The 27,757-nt window shown below is 39.5% G+C and overlaps 1 protein-coding gene across 13 annotated transcripts in view; it reads left to right on the forward strand.

Annotated features, from left to right (window-relative positions):
* Nucleotides 1-27,757, forward strand: part of KIF13A (kinesin family member 13A) — a 225,525-nt gene that overhangs the window by 96,188 nt on the left and 101,580 nt on the right. For all 13 annotated transcript variants that reach the window (XM_032247635.1, XM_032247644.1, XM_032247634.1 and 10 more), the window contains exon 4: nt 9,064-9,124. In XM_032247635.1, coding sequence (XP_032103526.1) covers nt 9,064-9,124 — 61 coding nt within the window. The remainder of the gene's footprint in view (nt 1-9,063; nt 9,125-27,757) is intronic.

The raw sequence follows: 27,757 nt of genomic DNA on the forward strand, positions 1-27,757 counted from the left end.
AAAAAAAAAAAATTCATAAGGGAGTGACATTTGAGATGACATTAAAAGGAAACAAATTGAAAGAGGTAGGTTTTGGCTCACTTTGCAAAAATCAGATGTGTATGTCCAGAAATATTTCTTTACAAAAATTTGAATTATCTTGACATAATAAGGATTTGATTAATCACTGCATCTGAGGGGAGTTTCTGAGAGGTATTAAAATGATTTTAGGAAAAAAATGTGCTTTTTAGAAAAAAAGAATACTTGTTTTATGTTTTGCCTTTTTAACTAGATTGTAAGCAAGAGGACACAAACATGCCTAGTACATATCTGAGTTCCCTACAGCACCTAAAAGTGAAAAAGGTGACAAGTGGGCATTAGTTTATTGCTTTCTGAATTGACCACTTTGCAGTTGGAGAACATTAGTGAAAGCACACAACTTGAAAGGACAAATGAAAGGATACAGAGGTAATGCAGTTGTAAGCACCTGCACATCTGCTTTTTATGGATCAGAAAAATGATTACAGATTACATGTCTTAAAACATGGTTGCCTTCCGGTTCTCCAAGGAACATAGAAGATCTCTTCTTTTTTTTTTTTTTGTTTGTTTGTTTGTTTGTTTGTTGAGACAGAGTCTTGCTCTGTTGCCCAGGCTGGAGTGCAGTGGCACAATCTCAGCTCACTACAACCTCTGTCTCCCAGGTTCAAGCAGTTTTCATGCCTCAGCCTCCCAAGTAGCTGAGATTAGAGGCACATTCCACCATAACGAGCGAATATTTGTGTTTTTAGTAGAGATAGGGTTTCACCATGTTGGCCAGGCTGGTCTCAAACTCCTGACCTCAGGTAATCTGCCCGCCTCCCAAAGTGCTGGGAATACAGACGTGAGCTACTGTAAACTGAATTTTTTTAACTGTAAATTGAATTTTGCTGAAATGCCATCAGAGATGACTTTTAGATAAGAGTGGAGTTTGACTATGCTACATCCTATTCATAAGTCCTGGAACTTCATTGCCTCAGAATATATATCATTCAACACATTTGCCTTATTAAAAACAGCTTTAATAACTTTATTAGATGTTCAGTGGTTTCACAAAACTGCAAAGCTAACATTTTTAAGAGGCTGATAAAGGTGGAGCAGATGTACTGCAAGCTGCAGGGAATTAAATGCTGGCTTGAGTTTTCTAAGGGGCAAATGAAGAGAAAGGAGTGGGATTCTGAGAAGGTGGAGTTAAATTTTGTTGAAAACAGTGAAGGCAATAGCTTTCAGATTTTAAAAGTCACTAGAAAACATCCATGCTTTTGGCTCTTTTTTTTAGTTGAAAAGGTATAAATGCCTTTACCAAAAAATGTTCTCACAATGTTGATTGTTATTGATAAAATAAAAAATTTATACTTGGTTTGCATTTTATTGTTTTGCTCAGCTGTATGCATTAAGAAGTCTACTAGGCCAGGCACCGTGGCTCAGCACTTTGGGAGGCTGAGGTGGGAGAATTGCTTGGGGTCAGGAGTTGGTACTAACTTGGGCAACGTTGCAAGATCCCATCTTTGCAACAACAGCAACAAAAAAAATTAGACAAATGTGGTGACATGTGCCTGTAGTCGTAGGTCCTTGGGAGGCTGCTTGAGCCCAGGAGTTTGAGGTTACAGTGAGCTATGATTGCCCTACTGCACTTTGGCCTGGACAACAGAGCAAGACCTTTTCTCTTTAAAAAAATAAAATAGAAAGTTCTCTGTCTTTTACACTCCAGCTAAAATACTGGCGACCTGGTGACTTCGTAATGAATAGAAGAAATAAGCAGTTAGGAGTTCTAATGAAATGATTAGAAGTCTTAAATAAAATTTTTCTAGTATAATATGGTGGGTTTGAAAAAAATAAGACTTTTTCTCCATAGCCATCAGTTTCTGACCAGACATGGTGGCTCATAACTGTAATCCCAGCACTTTGGGAAGCTGAGGTAGGAAGATCAGTAGAGGCCAGGAATTCAAGACTAGCTTGGGCAACATAGCAACCCCCTATCTCTACAAAAAATAAAAATCAGCTGGGTGTGGTAGCATGCACCTGTAGTCCCAGCTGCTCTTGGGAGATTCAGGCCCCAGTGACCTGTGACCATGCTACTACATTCCAGCCTAGGTGACAGAGCAAGACCATCTCTCTAAAATAAAGTTTTTGAAAAGTTAGAAAAAAACCAAAATAATTTCTAAGGAATAAGTGTAGAGAAATTGGTTTTCTCCCTTTTGAAATGTCAATGTATTTCGTATTAGAAAATCAAAGCTACTGTAAGACCTAAGAAAACCATGTCTCCTTTTGTAACAAACCTTGTGTTATTAAATTATAATTACATGTTGGCATGAAAGGAAGGGTAATCATTCATAAATAGTTATGGAACTAACAAGAGATTGCAAGGAAAATGTCAAGGACATGACAAAGGAATTATTTTAAACATCTTTAAAACTGCCTAGTAACAGTCATAGCTTTTCTAGTGACAAGTCAAATAAATATTCTAATTTCTGTGAAGACTACAAATTGTGCATGATATGACCTTGATTGTTTATCCATCTGAACCATGGAATAATGACACTGAAGGGGATCCTAGTGCTCATCTGGTGACCCAACCCATGTTTGACTATTGAAGGATCCAAGTTCCCCCAAACCATGCATGTGAAAGTAATGAAACATCTAAAAACATATCCCGCAGCTTGGACCTCTGCTTATTCGTATTAGTTCCTACACCTCCTCCATGCTCTTGTCTGCGTTGCAACTCCTTCCCCTGGTAATATGTTTATTAATTGAAAAAACATTACATACAGTGGCTGCCCTGTATGAGATACTGAAACCAGCACTATGGGGTGCAAGGAACACAGTCCCTGCTGCCGTAGAGCTCATCATTTAGAGTTGGAAGTAAGACCCACACAGAAGAACCAAGGCATAAAATAGGATCATATGTGAATAGTGTCATGGGAGCTCAAACTGCTGTAAAATTTCATAGGAGGGAAAGGAGATTGGGAGATCACTCCTAGCTGAGAAGAAAATATAACGAGAATTTTTCCATTCACTTGCTTTGAGTTTTAGGGAAATCATTCAGATTTCTGGACTTCAGCTTTCTTCCTAGTAAATGTTAAGTAAAATAACAACATGTGCTCCATGACTGATTTAAGGGATCACCATTCTAAAAAGCCTGTGACCAAAGATTTTGAAATTCAAGACATAATGCAGTTCAAAGGGCTGCTATTTGGCAAGCAAAGAACAGTCGTACCTATCAGTACTGTCAGAATTCTTTTTTCCTCTGCAGGGTTTTAATATTTGTCTGAATTCTAGGGGGCAAATGCTTAAAATAAAAATTGTCTCAGGTACCCTTTTATTAGCAAAAACAACTTTAAATGATTCACTCTTTGATTGTTAGAAATTTTCACAGAATTTGGAATAATTCCTACTGACAGGTAGACCTTCAAAATTTGGGGTAGATTTCATTTTATTTCAAGTAGCATTACTATGAATATAAATCTCTAGCTTTCTAACCTTATTTGAAGAATAGCAAACTGTTAAGTTTGAGGCTAGATGCAGTGGCTCATGCCTGTAATACCACACTTTGGGAAGCCAAGGCAGGAGGATGGCTTGAGCCCACCAGTTCAAGACCAGCTTGGGCAACTCAACAAGACCCTGTCTCAATAAAGGAAAAAAAAAATGTTATTTAAAACAAAAGTTAGAGATAGGCATGAAAAATTAACATGTAGAAAATAAGTGATTATTGCACTACATATAGCAATAGCTGAAGAAGTGAATAGATGATTATTCCATTATGTATAACAATAACTGTGTTCAAAACACAGTCCTTGAACACACAGGCGCCCTCTGCCCCAGTGCCTTTGCACCTGCTATTCCCTCTGGCTGTCATGCTTTCCCGCCAGCTTTCATAGGACCTGCTCAAGTTCTCTCCAACACCTTCATGCTGTTACATTTTTGTGTCACTGATTACCTCCTGGCGCCATATGTGTTTATTGTTTGCGTGTGTATTGCTTCTCTCCCTTTACCCCACTGGGAGCTTCAGGAGGGACATGATTAATATAAATATTATGACAGATAATGCAAGTAGTAGGACACTCATGAGCTCCAGGGGTCTTTGCATGTTTATTCACTGCTTTAATTCCAGTGCTTAGCACACAATAGGTACTCCATAAATATTTGTGAATGGATAAGCGAATTAATGAATTAGGTGACTACTACTAGGGCCTGTTTCTAGGTCATGCTCCATAAATAATGACTGCAAATTATTTTTAGTGCAGAAACCAGAAGTTATTGAAAGGAGCACAGAATGAGGTTGAAAGGCAAAAGTTCTTGGTGGCGGGATTTTTTTTTCTTAATATTTAGGATGATGCATGTAGCTGAAATTCACCATGCATCAGGCTTGGGCACAGTGCCTGGAATATAAGAAGGAGAGCAGTAAAAATACTTCAAAAAGAAAAGAAAGAAAGAAAGAAAGAAAAATAAGCGCTATTGGCTGTTTAAAGTAAGGAGAGTTGACTTAGATCAAAAGAAAAGGAAAATGTCCTGGAAATAAAAGTTAAGTATTATGAGATGCCATTAAAGGGAGTTTGTGGAATCTCCTTTTCTGGAAATGTTTAAAAACAAGATAGATCTTCATCTCTTAGAAGTGTTGAAGTTCAGTCCTGCCCAGAGGCAGAAAGATTAACTGGATTACGTCTGTGTGGTCGGTCTCTAGAGGCATTGGAAGAACCCTTGAATGCAGTAAATATTCCACATTCTGTTGGCTGAAACTATTGTTTCATAACTGTTCATTCGAAACTTGGTTATTATAAGACCAGAGTGAATGTTTGCTTAAGTCATAAAATCAAATTTGGATTTGGGGTTGATGATGTAAGTTGAGTACATCATATATACCTGAATCAGTTTTAAAAGCATTAAAATAAAATATATATAGTGCTGAAACTATTCAGAACATAACTTAGTCTTTTTTTTTTTTTTTTTTTTTTTGGCGAGAGAGAGTATTGCATACAACTTATAAGTCTCTTATAATGTAAAAAAGTTCCTGCTTCCTTGCAAGATCTTAATGTCATTAATCATTTAATAAATAATTATGAAGTGACTACTGTGAACACTGCAGGCTCCAAAGATGAATTTGATATGGATCCTGCTTTCAGGGAACTTAGTCTGCAAGTGGAGATAAAACATATACAGGCCAGGCAGAGTGGCTCATGCCTATAATCCCAGCACTTTGGGAAGCCAAGGTGGGTGGGAACCCAGGAGTTCAATACCAGCCTGGGCAACATGGCGAAGCCCCATCTCTACATAAAGCACAAAAATTAGTAGGGCATGGTGTCATGTGCCTGTAGTACTAGCTACTCAGGAGGCTGAGGTGATAGGATCAACTGAGCTAACTGAGGCTGCAGTGAGCTGTGGTAGTGCCAGTGCACTCCAGTCTGGCCAACAGAGGGAGACCCTGTCTCTAAAGGAATGACAGGAAGGAATGACAGGAAGGAAGGGAGGAAGGAAGGAAGGAAGGAAGGCAGGCAGGTAGTCAGTCAGTCAGTCTCTCTCACACATACAGATCATATACATGATAAATGAAAAATAAAATAATTGAGACAGCCATAAAAAAGGACTAAACAGTGTTGTAAGGTTTCAGGGAAAGGAAAGATGGATGGATGGGTGGAAGGGAAGGAAGGAAGGAAGGAAGGAAGGAAGGAAGAAGGAAGGAAGACTGTCTCACACACAGATCATATACATGATACATGAAAAATCAAATAATTGAGATAAGAGCCATCAAAAAGGACTAAACAGTGTTGTAAGGTTTCAGAGAAAGGAAAGATAATTCCTTTGGATTTAACCAAAGAATGCTTCTGGGAGGAAAAATACATCAAACTAGGCCTTAAGTGGTATGAAGTATTTCGAAGGGTGCAAATGAAGGAGAGAACAAGGACAAAGGTGAAATTATACTTAGTAATTCTGAAGTAAGGACAACTTCCACTGGAGCATGAGGAATTCGAGGTTAATAGGCTGGGAGGGCCTATTGTGGCCAGTCTCAAATGCCAGGCCAAAGAGCATGGCTTCTGTATGCTCAGTCCTTCAGATCTCTTGAAAGTGATTAAGCATTAAAGGATCCTGCCCACAGGGTATTGTAATTTACTATTTAGACTGCAAGAGATAAAGGCAATAGCAATGATCCCAAGAAGGTAACTACTGAGTCACTTGGGCTGCGTTTGCTAAGGGATATGCTGAGAAGTAGTAGTTCCCAGGCACGTTAATAGGTGTTACTCCAAAAACGGTCTCATCACCAAATGAATTGGGAAAATAAAATGTTAAACAATTAAATAGGTTTCTTGGCCAGGTGTGTTGGCTCACACCTGTAATCCCAGCGAGGTCAAGGCAGGTGGTCAGGAGATTGAGACTATCCTGGCTAACATGGTGAAACCCCGTCTCTACTAAAAATACACACTTGTAGCTGAATGTGTTGACTTGTGCCTGTAGTCCCAGCTGCCTGGGAGGCTGACAGAGGAGAATCGCTTGAACCTGGGAGGTGGAGGTTGCAGTAAACTGAGATCGCACCACTGCACTCCAGTCTGGGCAAAAGAGTGAGACTTCGTCTCAGGAAAAAAAAAAAAAAAAAAGCAAACCAGTTTTCTTTACCAGCACACTTTTCAGAGCCTTTAATATTGAGAATTGCATTGAAAATCTCAAATAGGATAAAATGTACACCACTTCCAACATGATTTAATCTTTTTTCATGAACTGTGTCATGAAACTATGGTTCTTTAGAGCACGCTTTGGGGAACATTGCTCTACATATTTGATAATAACAGCTGGAACACAAGTAGTGGTAATGGGTATGAAAAACACCAGTTAAGGCCAGGCACAGTGACTTACACCTGTAATCTCAGTGCTTTGGGAGGTTGAGGCAGGCAGATCATTTGAGGTTGAGAGTTCGAGACCAGCCTGGCCAACATGGTGAGACCCTATCTCTACTAAAAATAAAAAAAAATTACCTGGACATAGTGGTGCACACCTTTAGTCCCAGCGACCTGGCAGGCTGAGGCAAGAGAATCACTTGAACCCAGGAGGTGGAGGCTGCAGTGAGCCACCAAGATCACACCACTGTACTCCAGCCTAGGCGACAGAGTGAGACTCCATCTCAAAAAAAAGAAAAGAAAAACAGCAGTTAGATGGGAGTCCTTACAGAGAAAGCACCAAGAAGCACCAGCCATTCCTGGTATATGGTAGGCATTCAATACCTATACAGAAAGTAAGAATGATTCAATACCGGTAGATGTTGGTGTGGATACGGTGAACAGGGAATGCTTCTACACTGCTGGTGGGAATGTAAACGAGTACAACCACTATGGAAAATAGTGTGGAGATTCCTTAAAGAACTAAAAGTAGAGCTACCATTTGATCCAGCAGTCTCACTCCTGGGTATCTACCCAGAGGAAAAGAAGTCATTATACGAAAAGATACTTGCATATGCATGTTTATAGTGGCACAATTCACAATTGCAAAATCGTGGAACCACCCCAAATGCCCATCAGACGACAAGTGGATAAAGAAACTGTGGTGTATTTACATGATGGAATACTACTCAGCTATAATGAATTAATGGCATTTGCAGCGACCTGTATGAGATTAAAGACTATATTTGTAAGTGAAGTAACTCAGGAATGGAAAACCAAACATCGTATGTTCTCACTGATATGTGGAAGCTAAGCTATGAGGATGGAAAGGCCTAAGAATGACACAATGGACTTTGGGGATTTGGGGGAAAGTGGGAAGGGGACAAGAGATAAAAGAATACAAATAGGGTACAGTGTATACCGCTTGGGTGATGGGTGCACCAAAAATCTCACAAGTCACCGCTAAAGAACTAAGTCATGTAACCAAATACCACCTGTAGCCCAGTAACCGTGGAAAAAAATAAGCCATGAAATTAGCGAGGCATCGTGGTGAGCACCTGTAGTCCCAGCTACCCAGGAGGCTGAGGCAAGAGAATTACTTGAGCCCAGGAGGTGGAGGTTGCAGTAAACCAAGATCACACCACTGCACTCCAGCCTGGGCGACAAAGCAAGACTCCAACTCAAAAAATATATTTAAAAATTAAAAACATGAAGAGATACTTTTACATATAAAAAAACATGCCAGATAATTACTAAACATACGAACTTGCTAAACATGTAAAATTGCTTCACATCTTTTCAAGGCAATGTATATTAAAAATATAGTAAGATTTCCCCCCACCCCCAGATTGTATGCTGAGAATCAAGGGGAAAGGAGTACAGGATGGGCATGTGGGGAGTTTTTAGCTTCAGCATGCTAGTGATGGTGCCGTGGAAGGCTAGGAGAAGGAACTGCTTTATATGAAAGTTGAGTACTACTTGAGGAGCTGAGGGAGATCCAGCCAGAAGGCTCAGTGGATGCTGAAACCGTGGATTTGCGAGAGGAGTCATTGGTTTTTGCTGTTGTTTTGTTTTTGTTTTTGTTTCTCATCAGATGTATTGTGGAAAAAAATATCTGGTTAAAATGTCTGATTATTTGAATTATAGATAAATAGTAATTTGCATACACAACTTACTCTAATACAGAAAGCTAACCATATATTTAGTCTAAAAGAAATTTCATGGGGCCGGGCGCAATGGCTCAACAGCTGTAACCCCAGCACACTCTGGGAGGTAGAACAGAGAGGATCACTTGAGGCCAGGAGTTTGAGACCAGCCTGAGCAATAGGACAAGAACTCCTCTCTGCAACAAATTGTTTTTTTAAAAATTGCTGGATATGGTGGCTTGTACCTGTGGTCCTTGCTACCCAGGAGGCTGAGGAGGAGGATCCCTTAAGCCTAGGAGTTTGAGGCTGCAGTGAGCTGTGATCGTTCAACTGCACTCCAGCCTGGGTGACCAAAAAAGAGGAAAAAAAGAAATGTTATGATTAACAAAAGGACCAACCCTATAGTGATTTTTTCAGACAAACAGTCGTGGCCATTCTTCTTATCTTCATCAGTGGTTTTTTTTTTTTTTTTTTTCAGTCTGATTTACTCATAAGAAGTTAACTAATCGTTAATTTTAATGTTTTGTTCTTTCATTCAGGTATTTGCCTTTGATTATTGCTTTTGGTCCATGGATGAATCTAACACTACAAAATATGCTGGTAAGTTTTCTTTCTCTAAGCCTGATAGTTGGGCCTCTGGCCTCTTCTTTCATTTGAGTCTATTTTCTTTAATTCCTCTGGAGTTTTGCTTTTCCTGTGTAATTCACACCTGTTCTTTCCAGTTCTACCACATGAGTTTTAAAGTCAGTAAGATTTGGTTTCAGAATCTGGGTCTGCCACTTACTTGCAAAATCTTTGGATAGATTTTTATTAAGCTTCAAGTTATTAATCTGTAATGGCGGTTATTGGTGTCTTCAAAGATGTTCTAAGGATTTGAGACAATAGGAGAACTGCCTCAAGCCATAAATGGTAGCTGTTGTGAGGATCACATGAAGAAAAGGTTCCATGTGCCATGCCTTTCCTTATCACTGATTTTCAGGGCATCCCCTGCTCTCTTTATATAAGCAGAGCACAGGTGCTGTGGTTTCTAAAACCCACTCAGATCCTGAGTGTCCTCAGCTCTCAGTGGTCCTATGAATGAATACTACGTGCTCCTCAGGGAGGTGCTGCCTCTGAGCCCCACGTTTTGCTAGGGCTCTCTCCTTGTGACATTTTATCCTCATTCCATTCAACGCAAATGACTGCTGTTTTATTATTTATGACCATAGGCTTTCCTGGGAGTCACTCACAATTGCTTTAGTTCAAGAGGGAAGCATTTGGTTTGGTGGAGGAAGTCTTTGGTTCTTTTGCTTCTGATTATGCCCTCTTTTTCTTAGATATTTCATCTTTTTTAAAATTTATTTTTCGGCTGGGCATGGTGACTCACATCTGTAATCCCACCACTTTGGAAGGCCAAGGTGGGCGGATCACTTGAGGTCAGGAGTTCAAGACCAGCCAGGATAACATGGCAAAACCCCATCTCTAAATATACAGAATTTAGCCAGGTATAGTGGTGGGTGCCTGTAATCCCAGCTACTTGGGAAGCTGAAGCAGGAGAATGGCTTGCACCCAGGAGGCAGAGGTTGCAGTGAGCCGAGGTCCCACCACTGTGCTTCAACCTAGGTGACAGAGTGAGACTCCATCTCAAAAAAAAAATTATTATTTTTCTAACTGGCAAATAAAAGTTGCATATATTTATTATATACAATGTGATGTTTTGAAATATGTATATATTGTAGAATGGCTAAATTGAGCTAATTAACACATGCCTTACCTCATTAACTTATCCTTTTTTGTGGTGAGGACACTTAAAATCTATTCCATAAGCAATATTTAGGAATACAATGTGTCGTTATTAACTGTAGTCACTGTGATCTCTTGAACTAAATACTTCATTTTAATGAGTGTGTTCTCTTTTTTCTACTTATAACAGTTTCAGCTAAATGACATTCTCATTTAGTTAAAAATAAAAATGAAGGGAGGATATTGGTCTTAAAAGATTTGGAGGTAAAAGCACATGACTGGTTTAAAGACAATTAATTTTTTATTGATAGCCTTTTCCTTGCCATATAAAACAAACTTGTTGAGAAATTATTTGATAACATAATTTTTTTAAGAGTTAACAATCTTGAGCTAGGAAGATTCCTTTAGTTGCTCACACTGGGTAAATCAGCCTTTCCAGATATCATTCCTGCAACTTACAGCAGTATAATTCATAAAAGTGAATAAGTAGTTCATAATGTTGGTTGTAACTGATTTGTCTTTTTATCAACCCTTTGGGATTGCATGTAATAAGTTTTGCAAAGTCTGGAACAGTCTTGACTGTTAGCATTCTGTGTATTTTTGTGCTGGGTGTGTACTTTTAGATTTGAATCAACAACAAAAGTAAAACATTTCCTACAGATGCAGAGACAGATGGGGATACATGCTATGGTTATACAAAGCCCAGTTATTAACTGTGTTCAATGTATGTTATTCAAGATGCAGCCATATATATGGTCCTGGACTGGAGCTCCTCTCATGTGCTTCTCAGATACTTTCCAGGACACCTCATCACGTGCTAGAAAAAAATCTATACTCCTTGGGCTACATTTGAGGTCCTTTATAATACAGCCTCCGTCCACTTTCTCCACCATCTGTTCCAGATCTCCTCTCACCACTCGTTCAGTGGCTCAGCCCAGTGTCTATTGTTGGTTCCTCTCATATTACTCAGGAAGCCAGAAGGTGTCACAATAATTTTTTTAAGTATTCATGAACCCCCTACTGTGTGTGTGCAGCCCAGGAAGCCCTTGAGAAATCCAAAAATAAGTTAGAAATCAAAATAAATGCATATCAAATAACATTTTGAGATAATGTTTAAACTCTAAATTTTATAGATTTGTAAGTGTTATATAAAATCCAAGGAGAGAGAAAATCTGGAAAGGTGCCAGATTTTCAAGAGAGAGGGAAAAGGTACCAGATTTTAAGGAGATAAAATCTGGAAAGGCACCAGTTGTCTGGGAAGACACCATAGAGGAGATGGAAAATAGAGGAGATAAATATTTGAGACAACACATATATTAAATAGCCTGATTCAACCATTCCACAAGGGATACATATATCAGAGCATCATGTTGTATACCATAAATACATATAATTATTGCTTGTCAATTAAAAAAAAGTTAAGCATAGAGTTTAGTCAAAGGGAAGCAGGTAGGCCAGGCACGGTGGCTCACGCCGGCCTGTAATCCCAGCACTTTGGGAGGCCAAGGTGGGCAGATCACAAGGTCAAGAGATTGAGACCATCCTGGCCAACATGGTGAAACCCCGTGACTACTAAATATACAAAAAAATTAGCTGGGCATGGTGGCGCGCACCTGTGGTCCCAGCTACTCAGGAGGCTGAGGCGGAAGAATCGCTTGAACCCAGGAGGCAGAGGTTGCAGTGAGCTGAAATTATGCCATTGCACTCCAGGCTGGGTGACAAGAGCGAAATGCCATCTCAAAAAAATAAATAAAGGGAAGCCTAGAAGGCATCCAGGCAAGAGGAGGCAACCAGTATCAAGGAGAACACATGGACTTTGATGTGAGACCTAGGTTTGAATCTCAGGAATTCTGCTTTGGTTCTCTTGGACAATTTGTTTAATTTCTCTGAGCTACAATTTGTTTTCTATGGAAAAAAAGTAGAAATGGTAACACCTATGCTGTGTGGTTGCTGTAATGGTTAAATAGGTCACCTTATGTGCTGATTAATGGAAGGTTCCTATAAATGATATTTTCATTTGACGTTTCCATAAAGGAAGATGCAGAGCCATGGTGGTAACACTGGTCTGAGCAGAAGGTGTATCTTGGGAAAAAAAAACAACTGAAAAAAAAACAAGCTGCAAAGTTAAGATTAAAAAAGAAAGAAAGAAAGAAAAATAAGAAGGTGCATCTTGTGGGGGATGTGACAGGAGACCTATCTGCACATGTTGAGTGAGGCCAGATAATAGGAAATTCTAAGAACTTTATACTGATGTGGTGAAAAATAGGGGCTATTGGAGTGATGTGGGTAAAATAATGCTTAAGGAAGATTGTTTTTCTCTTTCTTTGACATTTCTTCTGGAATCACATCCTCCATTATTGCCCACACGGAACACTCCAGCCTTCTGCTGCCACTCTACCGCTCATGTACCTGGATATACAACAACCTTTTATTTTTTTTCAAACCAGAAATGACTACATTATGAACAGATGATAAAATTTAGTTGTGAAACTCAAGATTTCTGTAGCTCTTCATTACAAATTGTTCAGATATATTTTTAAAGATAAAGGTGATTTTTAAACATACTGATAGCCTAACATTTACTAAATTTTAGGTTGCATGATCACATTGAGTACCATAGCCCACTTAACCCCGGAGCATTGTCTACTTACAAAATTTGGGAGGATATTCTCTTATTCTGCAAATATTCCCATTATCTTACAAATATTATGACACTCCTCCTCCTCCTTAGCAAAAGGTAAATTCTTTCTTACTTTTCTCTCAAGTTTACGTCCATTGTAAATAATCTGCGTAGTAAATGCGTTAAGCCTGGATTAGTTGATGGTTTCCATGCTAATTTATTTCCTCTTCATTAAAAAAGGACAATTCCTTCTTAATTGTGAATAAAAGCATTAAGATAGAAGCATTCATTGTCTGGTGGGAAATAGGGGAAGTGGAGAAGGGGAAGCACATATTTCCTGAAGCCGACCTATTTGTCAGGCTCGATGAATAATGGTATCATTGATACTGAATCAGTACTCTCCAAGCAGCTCTCAAAACTAGGGGATGGCAGGGGGAGAGAAAGACAGAGAAAGAGAAAGATACGTGCATGGATTGAGAAAGCAAAGAGAAGCAGAAACTTTAAGTTTTGTGCAGTGTGTCAAAATGTTACATTCTCATTCATGTCCTGCTCTTTATTAAAAGCTATAGGAAGAGCCTCCACGCTTCCACTTTCTGATTTAGAAACACGTAATTCTCTAGTAGGTATAATGGCATTGCAGTGGGTTGGTTGGAGCTGTTGAAGAATATGGACTCCCAAGTCAGGCTGTGTTCAAATCCTGGCTCTAACACCTTATATCTGTGTAAGGCCACTTGAGATAGTGAATCTCACGATCCTTCTGTTTCCACATGTGGTAAATAAGGATACTAATAGTTCTGATCTCATAGGGTTGACTTGGGGACTAAATGATATGTTCATGTAAAGTGCTTAATCTAGTAAGTCCCTGGCTGCTTAGGGAGTAGGAAGCACTCTCTTGATATTTATCATCATCTTTATTTTTGTCTCACTGTGACAGGAGTCAGGGTGGTAGCATCAGTACTTTGGAAAGAAAATGCATTGTACTGAGATTTATGACAAATGGTTTTGCCACAAACTGCTAGACCTTGGGCAAGCTAATTTCTGTGGGTCTCTGTTCTTCATCTGTGAAAGGAGGAGATAATGGCCTGGAATGATCTCAGATCCCTTCCAGCTCTCTGATAAAACATGAATCAGCCATTTTCTGTTGGCCACACAGCTGTTCCAGTGGACTTTTCAGAGACAAATTAAAGGCTTATTTGTTAAGCCATTCTCATTGCATTGAATCATGCTTTGAGGTATTTTACATGTTATTTATGTATTGATTTATTTATTGAGAGGGAGTCTGTCAACCACGCTGGAGTGCAGTGGCTCAATCTCGGCTCACTGCAACCTCTACCTCCTGGGTTCAAGCAATTCTGTTGCCTCAGCCTCCTGAGTAGCTGGGATTACAGGCATGTGCCACCATACCTGGCTAATTTTTATATTTTTGGTCAAGGCGGGGTTTCACCATATTGGCCAGGCTGGTCTTGAACTCCTGACCTCAAGTGATCTGCCTGCCAAGTGATTAGCCTCCCAGAGTGCTGGGATTACAGGCATGAGCCACTGTACCTGGCCACGAATTATTTTACATTTGGAATATATTATCTCTTCCTCTTATTAGCTTTTGGTTAGGTAATTGTAATAATGTTTGTCTGGCAGATAATTCTTTTTTATTTTATTTCATTTTTTTATTGCATTTTAGGTTTGGGGGTACATGTGAAGAACATGCAAGATTGTTGCATAGGTACACACGTGGCAGTGTGATTTGCTGGTCTGGCAGATAATTCTGAGTTTGAAGCAAAAACGCCATGTAAGCACTAACGAGAAAAAACAGGAATAACCTGCAGAATTAGATACCTGGAGCATGGCATTTCTACATAAACCCATATGTTCTCCTGAACTTCATATATACATGTGGATATATGCAGATCCACATTTAAGTTTATAAAGTTCATATATTAGAGTTAATACTGATACACTTTAGAGCAGTCTTTGTAAATGTTTAAATCACTGCTGATTGCAATTAAAGCGTTCTTGACAATGAATGAATACATTTTTTATTTTTTCTAAAATGCGCCACATTAGTAGATAACAGTGACTTTCAGTAATTTTGGTTTTTATTTTCTCCCCAGTTTTATAGAAATCTTTGTACTAAAAATAAAAAGCAGTCTGGTAGTGGCATATCTGGGGTCAGTGTGGATGTGAACATTCCCTGGCCGGAGACATTCTAAACTGTTGACTCAGAAATTATATAACAGTTCTTGCCATATGGCATGTTGCTCAAATGTGCTGACGCCATGTGTTTTTGAACATTGTTAATGCCCTGCAACTCAGGAGAAAGGTTGTGTGTCTGCCTCTTATTCTGCTAGCATTGCTTTATAGTCTGAGGGGACAATCTGTGGACTAATGCTGTGGGAAGAGCAGCCGTGTTTGATTCTGTTACCATGATGGGGGATTTTATGTGCTCAGAGGTAGAAACGATTTCTGCTTAATATTGCTTAACCAAAGCAGAATCGCGATGAGACAAAACATTTGTGTAGCAAAACTTACATTTTAAAAGCCAACAGTAGCCAAAATAGAACCAATTTCTTAGCAAAGTTCTACAATATTAGTTTGTTCTGGCATATTATATTGGTTCATTATTTTACTATTCAGGCGGTCTGTTTGAATGAAATGTTTTTTCTCGTGGTTAAAAGCACAGGCTCTGGAGGCACACTTCTTAGGCTCAAATTTTGCCTCTGCCACTTCCCAACTGTGTGGCTGTACGGAATAATAACAACACCTTATGACAAATCTTGTGAGGTTGAAATGAGATTATGTATATGAAGCACTCAGCAAGTGCCTTGCACAGAGGAAACACTCAATAATTGTTAGCTATTGGATTTTTAGACCGTAACAGTTTTCCCTATATTAGTGAGCAGCACTAGCAGTTGGCTATTTCAGCAGTTTGTTAAAATAAGGATTCATTATAAATGATGCATGCCATTTTAAAAGACATTTATGAAAAAATCTAAATGCCAGATCCACCTAGATTTTTCATTTTCATTTATGGTCTTTCATAAATTATCTCACTCATACTTGATTTGTTGTTTCTTTTAATGACTCACCTTTATTGAGTTGTTGCCAGGCATTCTACTTAGAGTTTTCTTAGAATCAGCAACCCTCTTTTTTGCGGTTGCTAGTTAAATTATGTAATTACAGAGAAGTACAACTGACATAGAACAGTTTAGGAGCAAATACAACTGATGCTTTGTATAAGCATAACTCAGCTGGTGGGAGTCCAGAAAGAAGCCTCCCAGCTGGGGTGATTTAGCATGCAGGGGACATTTCAGATGAGAGAGAGAATGTTGTTTAATCCAGAGAATTGGACAAGAACATCAGCTAAGAAAAATTTTTCTTGTAAAGGATGTTAAAAGATAAGTGAGCTTTGCTAATCTTGTTAAATTTTTTTAAGTGTGTATATATGTGTAAATATATGTATGCTTTTCTTTCATTTTCCCCTTTATTCCCCTATTTCTTATCCCATCAGATCCCACTTTCTTCAATACTTCCCTTTCTTTGTCCACATATATTTCTTAGGGTATTTGTTGACACCCAGAAACATCCTTTAAGTTAATTGTGTTTAGAGGGGTGGATAACAATAGCAATAGATGGTACAACTCTGAGCATTAAGTTTCAGGCACTGTGCCGATCTCTTTACATGCACTAGGTGATAAAATTGTCAAAGCACCCAATCAGGTAGAAACTATTACTGTCCCCATTTTACAGATAAGAAAACTGAGGTTCAGAGTGGCCCTGTTCCCTGTGAGCACTGAAAGCATTGGTAAATGTGGATGTTAGTCAATAATACGTATGCTGTGAAAATTTTACGGATTCTACTCCAGCCTGTGGTGCTCCTCTCCTCTCTCATCCTGAGAGAGGCTGTGTTAAGGAAGTCATATTGAAGTGCTCTGGCTTGGAACCTAGCCAGGAATACTACTAAGGGTACCTTCACTCCTGTCAGAAGTTCTCTAGGATCCTTACATTTGGTTTGGGCTTTGCTTTAACCTCCCCTCAAGTGCTATTAATATTGTGCACCCCACAATCCAGAAGAGATGTTGAGTTGGGTCTGCTTCTTTATCAGAGAGAGAGGGTATAAAACACCATCAAAGCAGATAGAAATGAAGGTTTGCTTTGTCAGCAGTTGTTTTATGGGAAACACCCTCCTGCATGACTCCGACACATATTCTCTGTAAGACATTCTTCACAGGTGAGCTGCTTTAAATTCTTTTTCATCCTTGGGATCAGTGCTGAGGGCAGTGGTTGCATGACCCCCCTCCTTGGTGAATCAGCCACTTTATCCAGCAACAAAACAAGACCATGCTCATGGCCAGCCCCAGTGCTGTTGCTGTGGTGGAAACATCCGTCTGGGTGAGTCACCCATGCCATGCTGCAAGCCAGACTTCCAAGGGCTGTAACACTGATAGCTCTTGGATGCTACAGTGGAAAGTGTGTCCGTGGTCTACCTTTACCCTCACGGCCTGGTTTCTTGGGATCCTCTTACCAGGCTTCTCAATGGCAAACTTTTGTGTAGGTGATTAAAACTTAAATCTAGTAATACCGAGTCAAGCCTTACAGCTTCAGTTTCTTTATCTGAACTCTGTAGTTTTTGGTCATTTAACTTAAACCGGATTTGAAATCACTATGTATGAGAATTTTTGAAAGCTGTACTTCCATACACCAAAGATTTTTGAGAAAGGGATGTATTTAAACTTTATCCAAGCTAGGCATTCTTCACCCCTTCAGGTATGTGAGAAGAACCTGTCTGGTCTTGCACTGTCCAGGTGCTCTGATTTGGAGCTGGGCCACCTTCCAAGTCCAGACTCATCAGAATCGCTGTGCCTGTTTAGAAGTGGAAAAACACCCTCACAAATGAGTAGGCCCAGGAATTCCAAGTCGTAAATAGTGAACCCAGCCTTTATTTTTTCTCTCTTTACTCTGATTCCAAAGAGAAGATAGGGAAAAGAAGGAGAACTGGGGACTCAATTTAAACTGATGAAATTGTTGATTGTGTTCAAATCTATGATGCTCTTCTATTTTAGTTACTTTAGAAAAACAAGAAATACTCTGTGCGTATGCGAGGTCTGATCTGTGCTTCACCATGCTTAGTGTTTTATTCAGCCGTGGGCCATAGGTGTCTGCCTTGTTTAATGCAGATTTCAAACAAGACAGGGCTTATATCCTCCCATTTCATTCTCTCACTCTCTAGGACAAGGCCCACTGTGACTCTTTTGTCCTGTGCCACTTCAGTCATCAGATGTTGGGCACATGAACGATAGCTGCATTTTTCCTTCCATCCCTGGTTTCTTTTATGCTTTGCTATCAGGGTCTTGCCATAGAAAGAGATTTACCTTGGTCATCCATCTTCCGATACACAGGTAGCTTTGAGCCTATTGCTGCTGTTCCAGGTAGAGACAGATTGTGCACAGGTGTGGAGTCCCAAGGGGTGTTAGCTTTTCAAAGATCTGTATCAGGCTGGGTACAATGACTGTAATTCCAGCACTTTGCCAGGGCAAGGTGGGAGGATGATGTGAGGCTAGGAGTTCAAGACCAGCCCAGAGAAGATCTCATCTCTACTAAAAAATAAAAATTAAAAATTAGCCAAATGTGGTGGTCTACGCCTGTATTCTTAGCTACTCAGGAGACTGAAACAGGAGGATTCCTTGAATCTTGAAGAGTTAGAGGCTGTAGTGAGCTATGATCACGCCACGGCACTCTAGCCTGGTGAAAGAACAAGACCCTATCTCTTTCAAAAAAGAAAAAGATTCATATGTGTGACTCAGGGTTAGGTGATTCAGGTCTGTGACTATGTTTGCAGAAATTCCATACAGGAGCTCTCTTTGCTGTTCTGACATTGCGTTATGGGTTACTTTGGGCATGCCTGTGTTTTAAGACTTGTTCACATGATTATAGAAGGTCTAATCATAAACCCCAGAGGAAATTGGCATTGTGGTCATGGTTATTAACAAGTGAGGTCGGGCTTGCCTGTGGATTTGCCACACCAGGCATGTGGAGCTAACATCTGCAGAGTGGCCACCGCCTTTTTGGCATCAGTCCTGCTGAAAAGTCACAGGCCTCTTAGATTTGACAATGTTGTGGCTTTGCTTGGTTTGTCTGGAATAGAAGTAAATACTCGGGCCGGGTGCGGTGGCTCATGCCTGTAATCCCAGCACTGTGGGAGGCCGAGGCGGGTGGATCACGAGGTCAAGAGATCGAGACCATCCTGGTCAACATGGTGAAACCCTGTCTCTACTAAAAATACAAAAAATTAGCTGGGCATGGTGGCGCGTGCCTGTAATCCCAGCGACTCAGGAGGCTGGGGCAGGAGAATTGCCTGAACCCAGGAGGCGGAGGTTGCGGTGAGCTGAGATCGCGCCATTGCACTCCAGCCTGGGTAATAAGAGCGAAACTCCGTCTCAAAAAAAAAAAAAAAAAAAGAAGAAGTAAATACTCATAGACCCTCCTGCTTCCCATGGGACTTAAGAACTTTCCTTTATGGGCTGGTGTGCTTTCCCCTAGACAAATAACACTTCATTCTATTTGAGTGTAAACTGTAGTCGGGAAATGTTTAGGGTGGAGATATTGCATCTTTTATGGGATCCACCCATGCACTCTTTGAATTCCCTGATTCCCACCACTCAGCATAAACAGCTCCTTTTTTCGTGAACTGAGATTCACAAAGCAGTTGGCAAGTCATTTTTTCCTTTGCTGAGAAAAGGGATAGTTGTGTTTAAAAAATAAAAGTGGGGAGAAGTGCTAGATGTGGGTGATGGGGAGGAAGGCAGCAGATCACACTGCCACGTGTGTGCCTATGCAACAATCTTGCATGTTCTTCGCATGTACCCCAAAACCTAAAATGCAATAAACTTAAAAAAAAAAAACAACAATAAAAATTAAAAAAAAAATTGAAGTGAACAAAACAAAAAGTCAAACAAAAAACCTTCAGTCTTTTGGATAAACCAGGGTCTCTTTAAAAGACCATATGAGGGCTCTTGATATTTCATATTTTCTATTACATAGTGAAGTGTAGCTGTCATCTGTGTTTCATGGAGAGCTGATTGCTAGAGAGGACAGAGACTGTATCAAGAGTTATAGTGCCTTTTAGGCTTTAGGGGGTTTTTTTGTAGTTGTTTTTACTGTACCAGTGGTGCCCTGAAGGTCACCAAACCAAATAATTGGTTAAGTATAACTCCAGCCAGAGGTTCAAACAGCTGAAAAGGCACCCGAAGGGCAGCATAATGGGAACCCTAGAACCTGTCCCACTCACACATTTGCTGATACCATTTACTATATTGGGGTTTCTTTTTTTTTTTTTTCCTGTACCCTTCTAACTCAATGTTACCAAAAAAAAAAAAAAAGCAATTATTTTTCCTATACTAGACAATATTGGTAAGCATACCCTGGCCCAAATAATGATACTGTTTCTTCTTCTCATCATGTCCATGTACACATGAACACACACACCCCCTTTCTGTCCCCCAGCCCCTTACATGTAAGAGTCACCACCATTATATTTGGTCAGTAATATTTTTTAAATGGGACCTCTGTGGGAGCTAGAAAAATAGCAATCAATGGTTCCTTTCAGAAATCTTTCTAAGAACAAGTATCTTTTCTTTTTATGTTTTATTTTAAGAGATAGGGTCTTGCTCTGTCATTCAGTCTGGAGTGCAGTGGCATGCTCATAGCTCATGCTAGTCTAAACCTCCGAGGCTCAAGCAATCCTCCACCACCATGCCTGGCTAAAATTATTGCTTTTTTTTTTTTTGGGGTATAGATGGGAGTCTCACTATTTTGTCCAGGCTGGTCTTGAGCTCCTGTCCTCAAGAGATCCTCCCACCTCAGCCTCCCAAAGTGTTGGGATTATAGGCATGAGCCACCACACCTGTGGCCTTTTATCTTTTTTTTTTTTTTTTTTTTTTTTGAGTTTTGAGTTTTGAGTTTTGCTCATGTCACCCAGGCTGGAGTACAATGGTACAATTCCAGCTCACCGCACCCTCCGCCTCCCAGGTTGAGGCAATTCTCCTGCCTCAGCCTCTAGAGTAGCTAGGTTTGGCATCCGCCACCATGCCCAGCCTATTTTTGTGTTTTTAGTAGAGATGGGGTTTCACCATGTTGGCCAGGCTAGTCTCAAATTCCTGACCTCAGGTGATCCACCCACCTTGGCCTCCCAAAGTGCTGGGATTACAGGCATGAGCCACCATGCCCAGTGCCTTTTTTCTTTTTATCTTTGAAATTGAACTATGCCACAAAATTGTTGCAGAAATGAAGGAGCCATCTGAAGGAAAAATAACTAGATAATGACATTTTGTTTGCAGTAAAATTAATTATAATTGATTAAAGACTTAAGAGATGATAATAGATAATAACTAAAATATATCTAGACTTACACTGGCCACGTACTGTAATAAGGGCTTTACCTACACTGGTTTATTAAACCATCCCGGTAGCCACTTAGGTAGCAACTATTAGTCTTATTTTACTGATAAACTGGGAACCTTCCCAGTGTCACATAGCCGGTAAGGAGTAAAATTCAGATTTGAAAGTCAAATAGTGTCAAAAACAGTGGTGGTGGGCATCTGTAATCCCAGTTACTCAGGAGCTTGGTACAGGAGGATTACCTGAGCCCAGTCATTTGAGGCTGCTGTGAGCTGTGATCCCCACACCACACTTTAGCCTGGACACGAAGCGAGATCCTGTCTCCAAAATAAATAAAATAAATAATAACAAAACAAAACTAGAAGAAAATATGGGTGAGTTGTATAAAAGTTGAGGGTGAAAAAGGATTTAGGAGGCCTAACACATATCACAGGCAAAAATCATGAAGGAAAAGAGAAAAAATTTGAATATGAAAGACCAGAAGCTTTTGTATGACCAAGAATAATTTAAGACCAAAAGGCAAATGACAGACTGGGAAAAAATATTTATGACATATGTGGTAGACCAATGGTGAATATCCTTAAGGTATAATGAAGATTTTAAAATTAATGAGAAGAAAAGTAATGGCTAGCCCAAGGGCTTAAATAGTCAACTTACTAAAGTGTTAATACAAATGAACAATAAAAGAAAAATTATCCAAAAAGAGGCTTTTTAAACAAGAGGCTTTTTTCTCCTACTCACTTAGTCAAAACTAAGAACAATGATCATAGGGAGTGTTGTGGAGCGTGCTAAAAGTAGAGATGCATGCGTTGTTAGAAAACGTGAAGATTGGGTTTTTTACAGTTTTGCCTAGCAAAGTCAGTAGGAAACTCCACAGAAGTAAGCATGTAAGAATAAATATTGCAGGCCGGGCGCGGTGGCTCACGCCTGTAATCCCAGCACTTTGGGAGGCCGAGGCGGGTGGATCACGAGGTCAAGAGATCGAGACCGCCCTGGTCAACATGGTGAAACCCCGTCTCTACTAAAAATACAAAAAATTAGCTGGGCATGGTGGTGCGTGCCTGTAATCCCAGGTACTCAGGAGGCTGGGGCAGGAGAATTGCCTGAACCCAGGAGGCGGAGGTTGCAGTGAGCCGAGATTGTGCCATTGCACTCCAGCCTGGGTAACAAGAGCGAAACTCCGTCTCAAAAAAAAAAAAAAAAAAAAAAAAGAATAAATATTGCAGAAAAATGAAAGGAAGTAATCTAAATGTGCATAGTAAGGAACTGATTGCATCCATTATTTATACATTGGAAAGCTGAGCTCCTATTAAAAATGCTACTGTTGATGTATATTTGTAGAGGTGGGAAGATGTCCATTATTTCTTGTCTTAAAAGAGAATACATTGCCTTTGAGACACAAAGCCTTAGTAATAAAATGTATTACAGTCTCTCTAGACTCCAATCTTGCGTAAATTTGTAAACATGCATGGAGAATAAACAATTTTTTCAGAACATAGTATAATCGTTTTCTATTTTTTAATGTTCTGTTTTTCTCAGATTGTTTCTTTCCTGGTTATGAACAAAGCTTTACTAAATATGATGCGTTTGAATTATATTCTATTGGCCAAACATAACTGTGACTAAAAGAAGTTGAATATATTTGAAATCACATGTACAGTGTTTAGTGGAAATCAGAGAGACTAGTTTTTTTTGTTGTTGGTCACATATATTTTGTTGTAATATCCAGGAGGATACTATGGGTATTAGTAAAAATGTGGTCTGTAATTTTTATCAAAATTACCTAATTAGTACCTACATAGTATGTTGACACATCTATTCATACCCCATTGGCTTATTTAGCAAAGGCCTACTATAGTCTTAAAGGATTCATTCGAATTTCATAAGCAGTCATACTTTGACCAAAGTGTAACTAATACAATTAAACGTTTCTTTTTAAGTTCAAAGAACAATTTTTTTTTTTTTTGAGACAGAGCCTTACTCTGTCACCCAGGCTGGAGTACAAAAGAATAATATTCCAATAACTTACATGTCACTGATGAGGGAAGAGGCTCCCAATTAAAAATACATTTTTCTGAGAACAGCAGTATCAACACAGGAATAATTCAGTAAATACAAATGCATACTGCATGCCAGGCACTCTCCTAAGATGTAGCAGCCACTGTTTTCACAATCTCACAGTAAAGGTAAACATGAAACAAAAATTGTGCTGGCCGGGCGTGGTACCTCACGCTTGTAATCCCAGAACTTTGGGAGCCCAGGGCAGGCAGATCACCTCAGGTCAGGAGTTCGAGACCAGTCTGGCCAACATGGTGAAACCCCATCTCTATTAAAAATACAAAAATCAGCCAGGCATGGTGGCAGGAACCTATAATCCCAGGTACTTAGGAGGCTGAGGCAGGAGAATCTCTTGAACTGGATGGCAGAGGTTGCAGTGAGCTGAGATTGTGCCACTGCACTCCAGCCTGGGTGGCAGAGTGAAACTCCATCTAAAAAACACAATAAAAAGCCAAAAAAATGTGCAGTCTGACGAGTTCTGAGAGTCTGTAAAAATTATCCTGGAGACCAGTGGTGAGAGCAACTGATTCCCAGTATCATGTAGCATGAGTTACTGATGATAGATGAACATCAGCCTTGATAGTAGGTAGTCACTATAAGCTGACCCAAACCCTGCCATTCACTGATGACCAGATCTTGGTCAAATGACTTAATCATTTCACACCCCAGTCACCTTATCAGTCATAATTCATACCTACCCTACCTGGGTATTATGAGGATTCAATTATATAAAATATGTAAAGTACATTGCCAACAGGACAAAAAAAATTGATAAAAATTATCTTTGCTTTTCCTTAGTAGCATAAAGAATAAAAGAATACAAGTTTAGTAGGTTAAGTCATGTCCTCTTTAGTATTTGCAATAATTTGGTCATACACTAAACTGAAATTTACTCGTTTTTTTTTTTTTTTTTTTTTTTTTTTTTTACATTTTTTATAGGCATAGGCTCTCACTTTGTTGGTCAGGCTGGTCTTGAACTCCTGGCCTCAAGTAACCCTCCTACCTCAGCCTCCCAGATTGCTGAGATTACACGCATGAGCCACCATGCCCGTCCTACTTTTGTGTTTTTATATGCTGGGGAATTCTTTGATCATTTGATTTATTTTTTATGCAGTTTTAGTAAGCATATCCCAGTGGTTGTTCCATTTACGTCATAAACCTATTTCATATAGCCATATAGCAGTCATCCTTGTTTTTCCAACTAATAATCTGTAGTTTAAAAAGCCATTCCTACCAAGGAAAAAGATACATTGTGATTCACTCTTGAAAGAACCTAGGGAAAATAATTTCTCCTAATTCCAGCCTACTCAGCATCAGGAGCAGAAATGAGAAGGACCACCTTTTACTACCTGATGTAGGAATAGATATAATAGATAGTAACTTTATCATGGCTCTAAGAAGCCATGATAAAATCTCTTTGACCACAGTGCTTCTCTGCAATTGAATCCTTTCATCAACTCACGCTGTTGCCTTTTTTCCAAGTTACTAAATATGAATTGAAATCATTAATTATGGTCAGGATGCTTGACCTAGCCAACTCTTAAAGTCTCTTGTCCCCACCCTCACCCCAATCCCTTCCTCTGGGCTGGTTAACCAGCGTGGAAGATCAAACAGGATTGCTCTGTTCAGCTGCTTGTGCCAAGAATGCATTGCTTTTAGAATGCCTTCGAATGGCATTTTGTTCTGGTTGAGGACCACAAGCAATTCTAATAAGCCTGGGCACAGGCTGAGTTTAATTCTGGGTCTTCTCTGATATAGGGCTTGGCTCCAGATTTAAGACCTGCCTTTTAGCATGGGGCTTAGGAACATATGTGGAATAAGGAAGGTCCTTTGAGAAAACATGAGAAACAAATATTAATGTGTATGAAAGATCATGCACTAGAGTGGTCAGGTATTTTCTTTGTGAGCACAAGACTATCACACTTGACTATAACGTAAAAGCAATTTATGAAGTGGATAATAATTTTGATTATACCTTATTCTTCTCAGAATAGATGTGTGTTTGCACACAGATCTTAAGGTACTTATCACAACATACCTGGGTGTTTAGAAAAGGTACTTCTGATTAGACCCATTTTTAAAAATGCACATATTCCACCAACTTGTTTGGTGGAAATTACCAAACATCTATGTTAGATGGTAGAAGTTAGCAATAGATAAATAAAGTTACATAAATTTGGTATATTTTTTCTATCCATTTTTTTACACTTAGCATTCACAGCTCGCTCGCTTTCTCACACGTACACACACACAATTTGACGTAAGTTTTTACATTATATGTGCAGTTATGAACATGGCCTTTTTGTCACTCAACAATGTTTTTTAACTCTAGCATTTACACATAGATGTGGGTTTTGGGGGTTTATTGTTTTTTAAAAGTGTTATGTAGTATATTCCATCATATAAAACAGTCACAGTTACACACTTTCATACTTACAGACATTTGACTCGATTCCCATTTGCAGTATTATGAATAACACTGCCATGAACAGCCTTCACAGGGCCCTCTGTGGGAATGTGTTTCTAGAATAGATGCCTCACAGTGGGTCAGACAGTGTAGGCATATTCTTTTTTATAGATGCCGTCCTCTAGAATGTCTCTATTCATTTATTGTCCTCTAGAGTGTCTCATTCATTTATTCTCCCACCATACACAGCTTATGAAAATACCTATTTCCTCAATGCAGCAATATTTGATGTCAGATTTTATTTTTTGGCAGCATAATGGTTGCAAATTGTATTAGTCTATTTTCATACTGCTGTAAAGAACTACCTGAGGCTGGGTAATTTGTAAAGAAAGGAGGTTTAATTGACTCACATTTCCACGTGACTGAGGAGTTCTCAGGAAACTTAGAACCATGGTGGAAAGCAAAAGGGAAGCAAGGCACATCTTACATGGTGGTGAGAGAGAACATGCAAAGGAAGCCACACGCTTTTAAACCATCAGGTCTTGTGAGAACTCACTATCATGAGAACAACATAGGGGAAACCACTCACATGATCTGGTTACCTCCCACCAGGCCCCTCCTTCAACACGTGGGGATTACAATTCGAGATGAAATTTGGGTGGGGACTCAGAACTAAACCATATCACAAATACTATCTCATTTTGTATCAAAACACTTTTAAGAGTCTCATTCTGCAATCATCTTATATCATAGTATAATAAGAGACTTCTAAAATCAGATCCAACTTTCCATAAAAGAAAAACATAAAGCCAGGCTGGGTGTGGTGGCTCATGCCTGTAATCCCAGCACTTTGGGAGGCCAAGGTGTGCGGATCATGAGGTCAGGGGATGGAGACCATCATGGCCAACATGGTGAAACCCCGTCTCTACTAAAAATACAAAAATTAGCTGGGTGTGATGCTGTGTGCCTGTAATCCCAGCTACTCAGGAGGCTGAGGCACAAGAATCACTTGAACCCAGGAGGTTCAGAGCCAAGATCGCACCACTGCACTGGTAACAGAGCAAGACTGCGTCTCAAAAAAAAAAAAAAGAAAGAAAGAAAAAGAAAAAAACATAAAGCCAAAAGCTTATGTTGTGTTCTATTATTTTAAAATATAAAAGGAACTATCATGTAAGATACAAATGTTGAACTGACTCATTCTTTCAACATTTATTAAGCATTTTGTACTAGGCTCTAGGATTATGAAGCTAAGCGGGTTATAGTTTGGGGTGTCAAGGGCTCTCATTCCAGTGGAGGAAGCAGGTACTTAAACTAGTAATTTCTGCAAATGCTGTAATAGTGAATGTTCCAAGGACTATAAGTGGACAGGAAGCAGAATATAAGACTAATTGTCTTAGTGATGCAGAATAAATATTAGATTTCACCAAATTCAAAGCAAATGCTGCCCTTTTATGTGTTTAAAAAAGACCGTCACACATTTACTCTTCAGCCCTGTTCTGCCATAGTATAGTACATGACACAATTGCCCCAAGAGCTGCAGTGTGATACACAGACATTCATGTAAGAGAACTTGTCCCCACTCCTCCTGTGGGAACACAGGTGACAGGTGCCTGTGAATCTACAAACAGCAGCTGAAGTCATCAATCCATCCTCAGCAACTAACAATTTTTCAGTACTTGGCATGTACAAAACACCAGGCTAGGTGCTGAGGGGGATAAAGTGTGTATAATGTGGTCCTGTTCAGTGGCAGTTCAGAATCTAGCTGGGGAGATAAGGCAATTCATGTTTAATGACATTGTAGATACTTAGTCACAAGAAAAAACAACCAAATTTGAATGATGCTTCCATATGGCCCACTCACAGTGGAAAGAAAACTTTAGAGAAATGTCTTAAAGCGAAACAGTGTGTCAAGGTTCTGAGCTGTAGTTAGAAGTATAGATGAAATTGCATATATCAAGCTCTTAATACACAGTCCTGTACTTAGTAGGCACTCAGAACACTTTTAACATTTTTTGAGTTGACATAATGTTGTTAC

Source organism: Sapajus apella, unplaced genomic scaffold (genome assembly GCF_009761245.1).
Source record: "Sapajus apella isolate SASKATOON/1434 unplaced genomic scaffold, GSC_monkey_1.0 scaffold63, whole genome shotgun sequence".
Taxonomy (NCBI): Eukaryota; Metazoa; Chordata; class Mammalia; order Primates; family Cebidae; genus Sapajus; species Sapajus apella.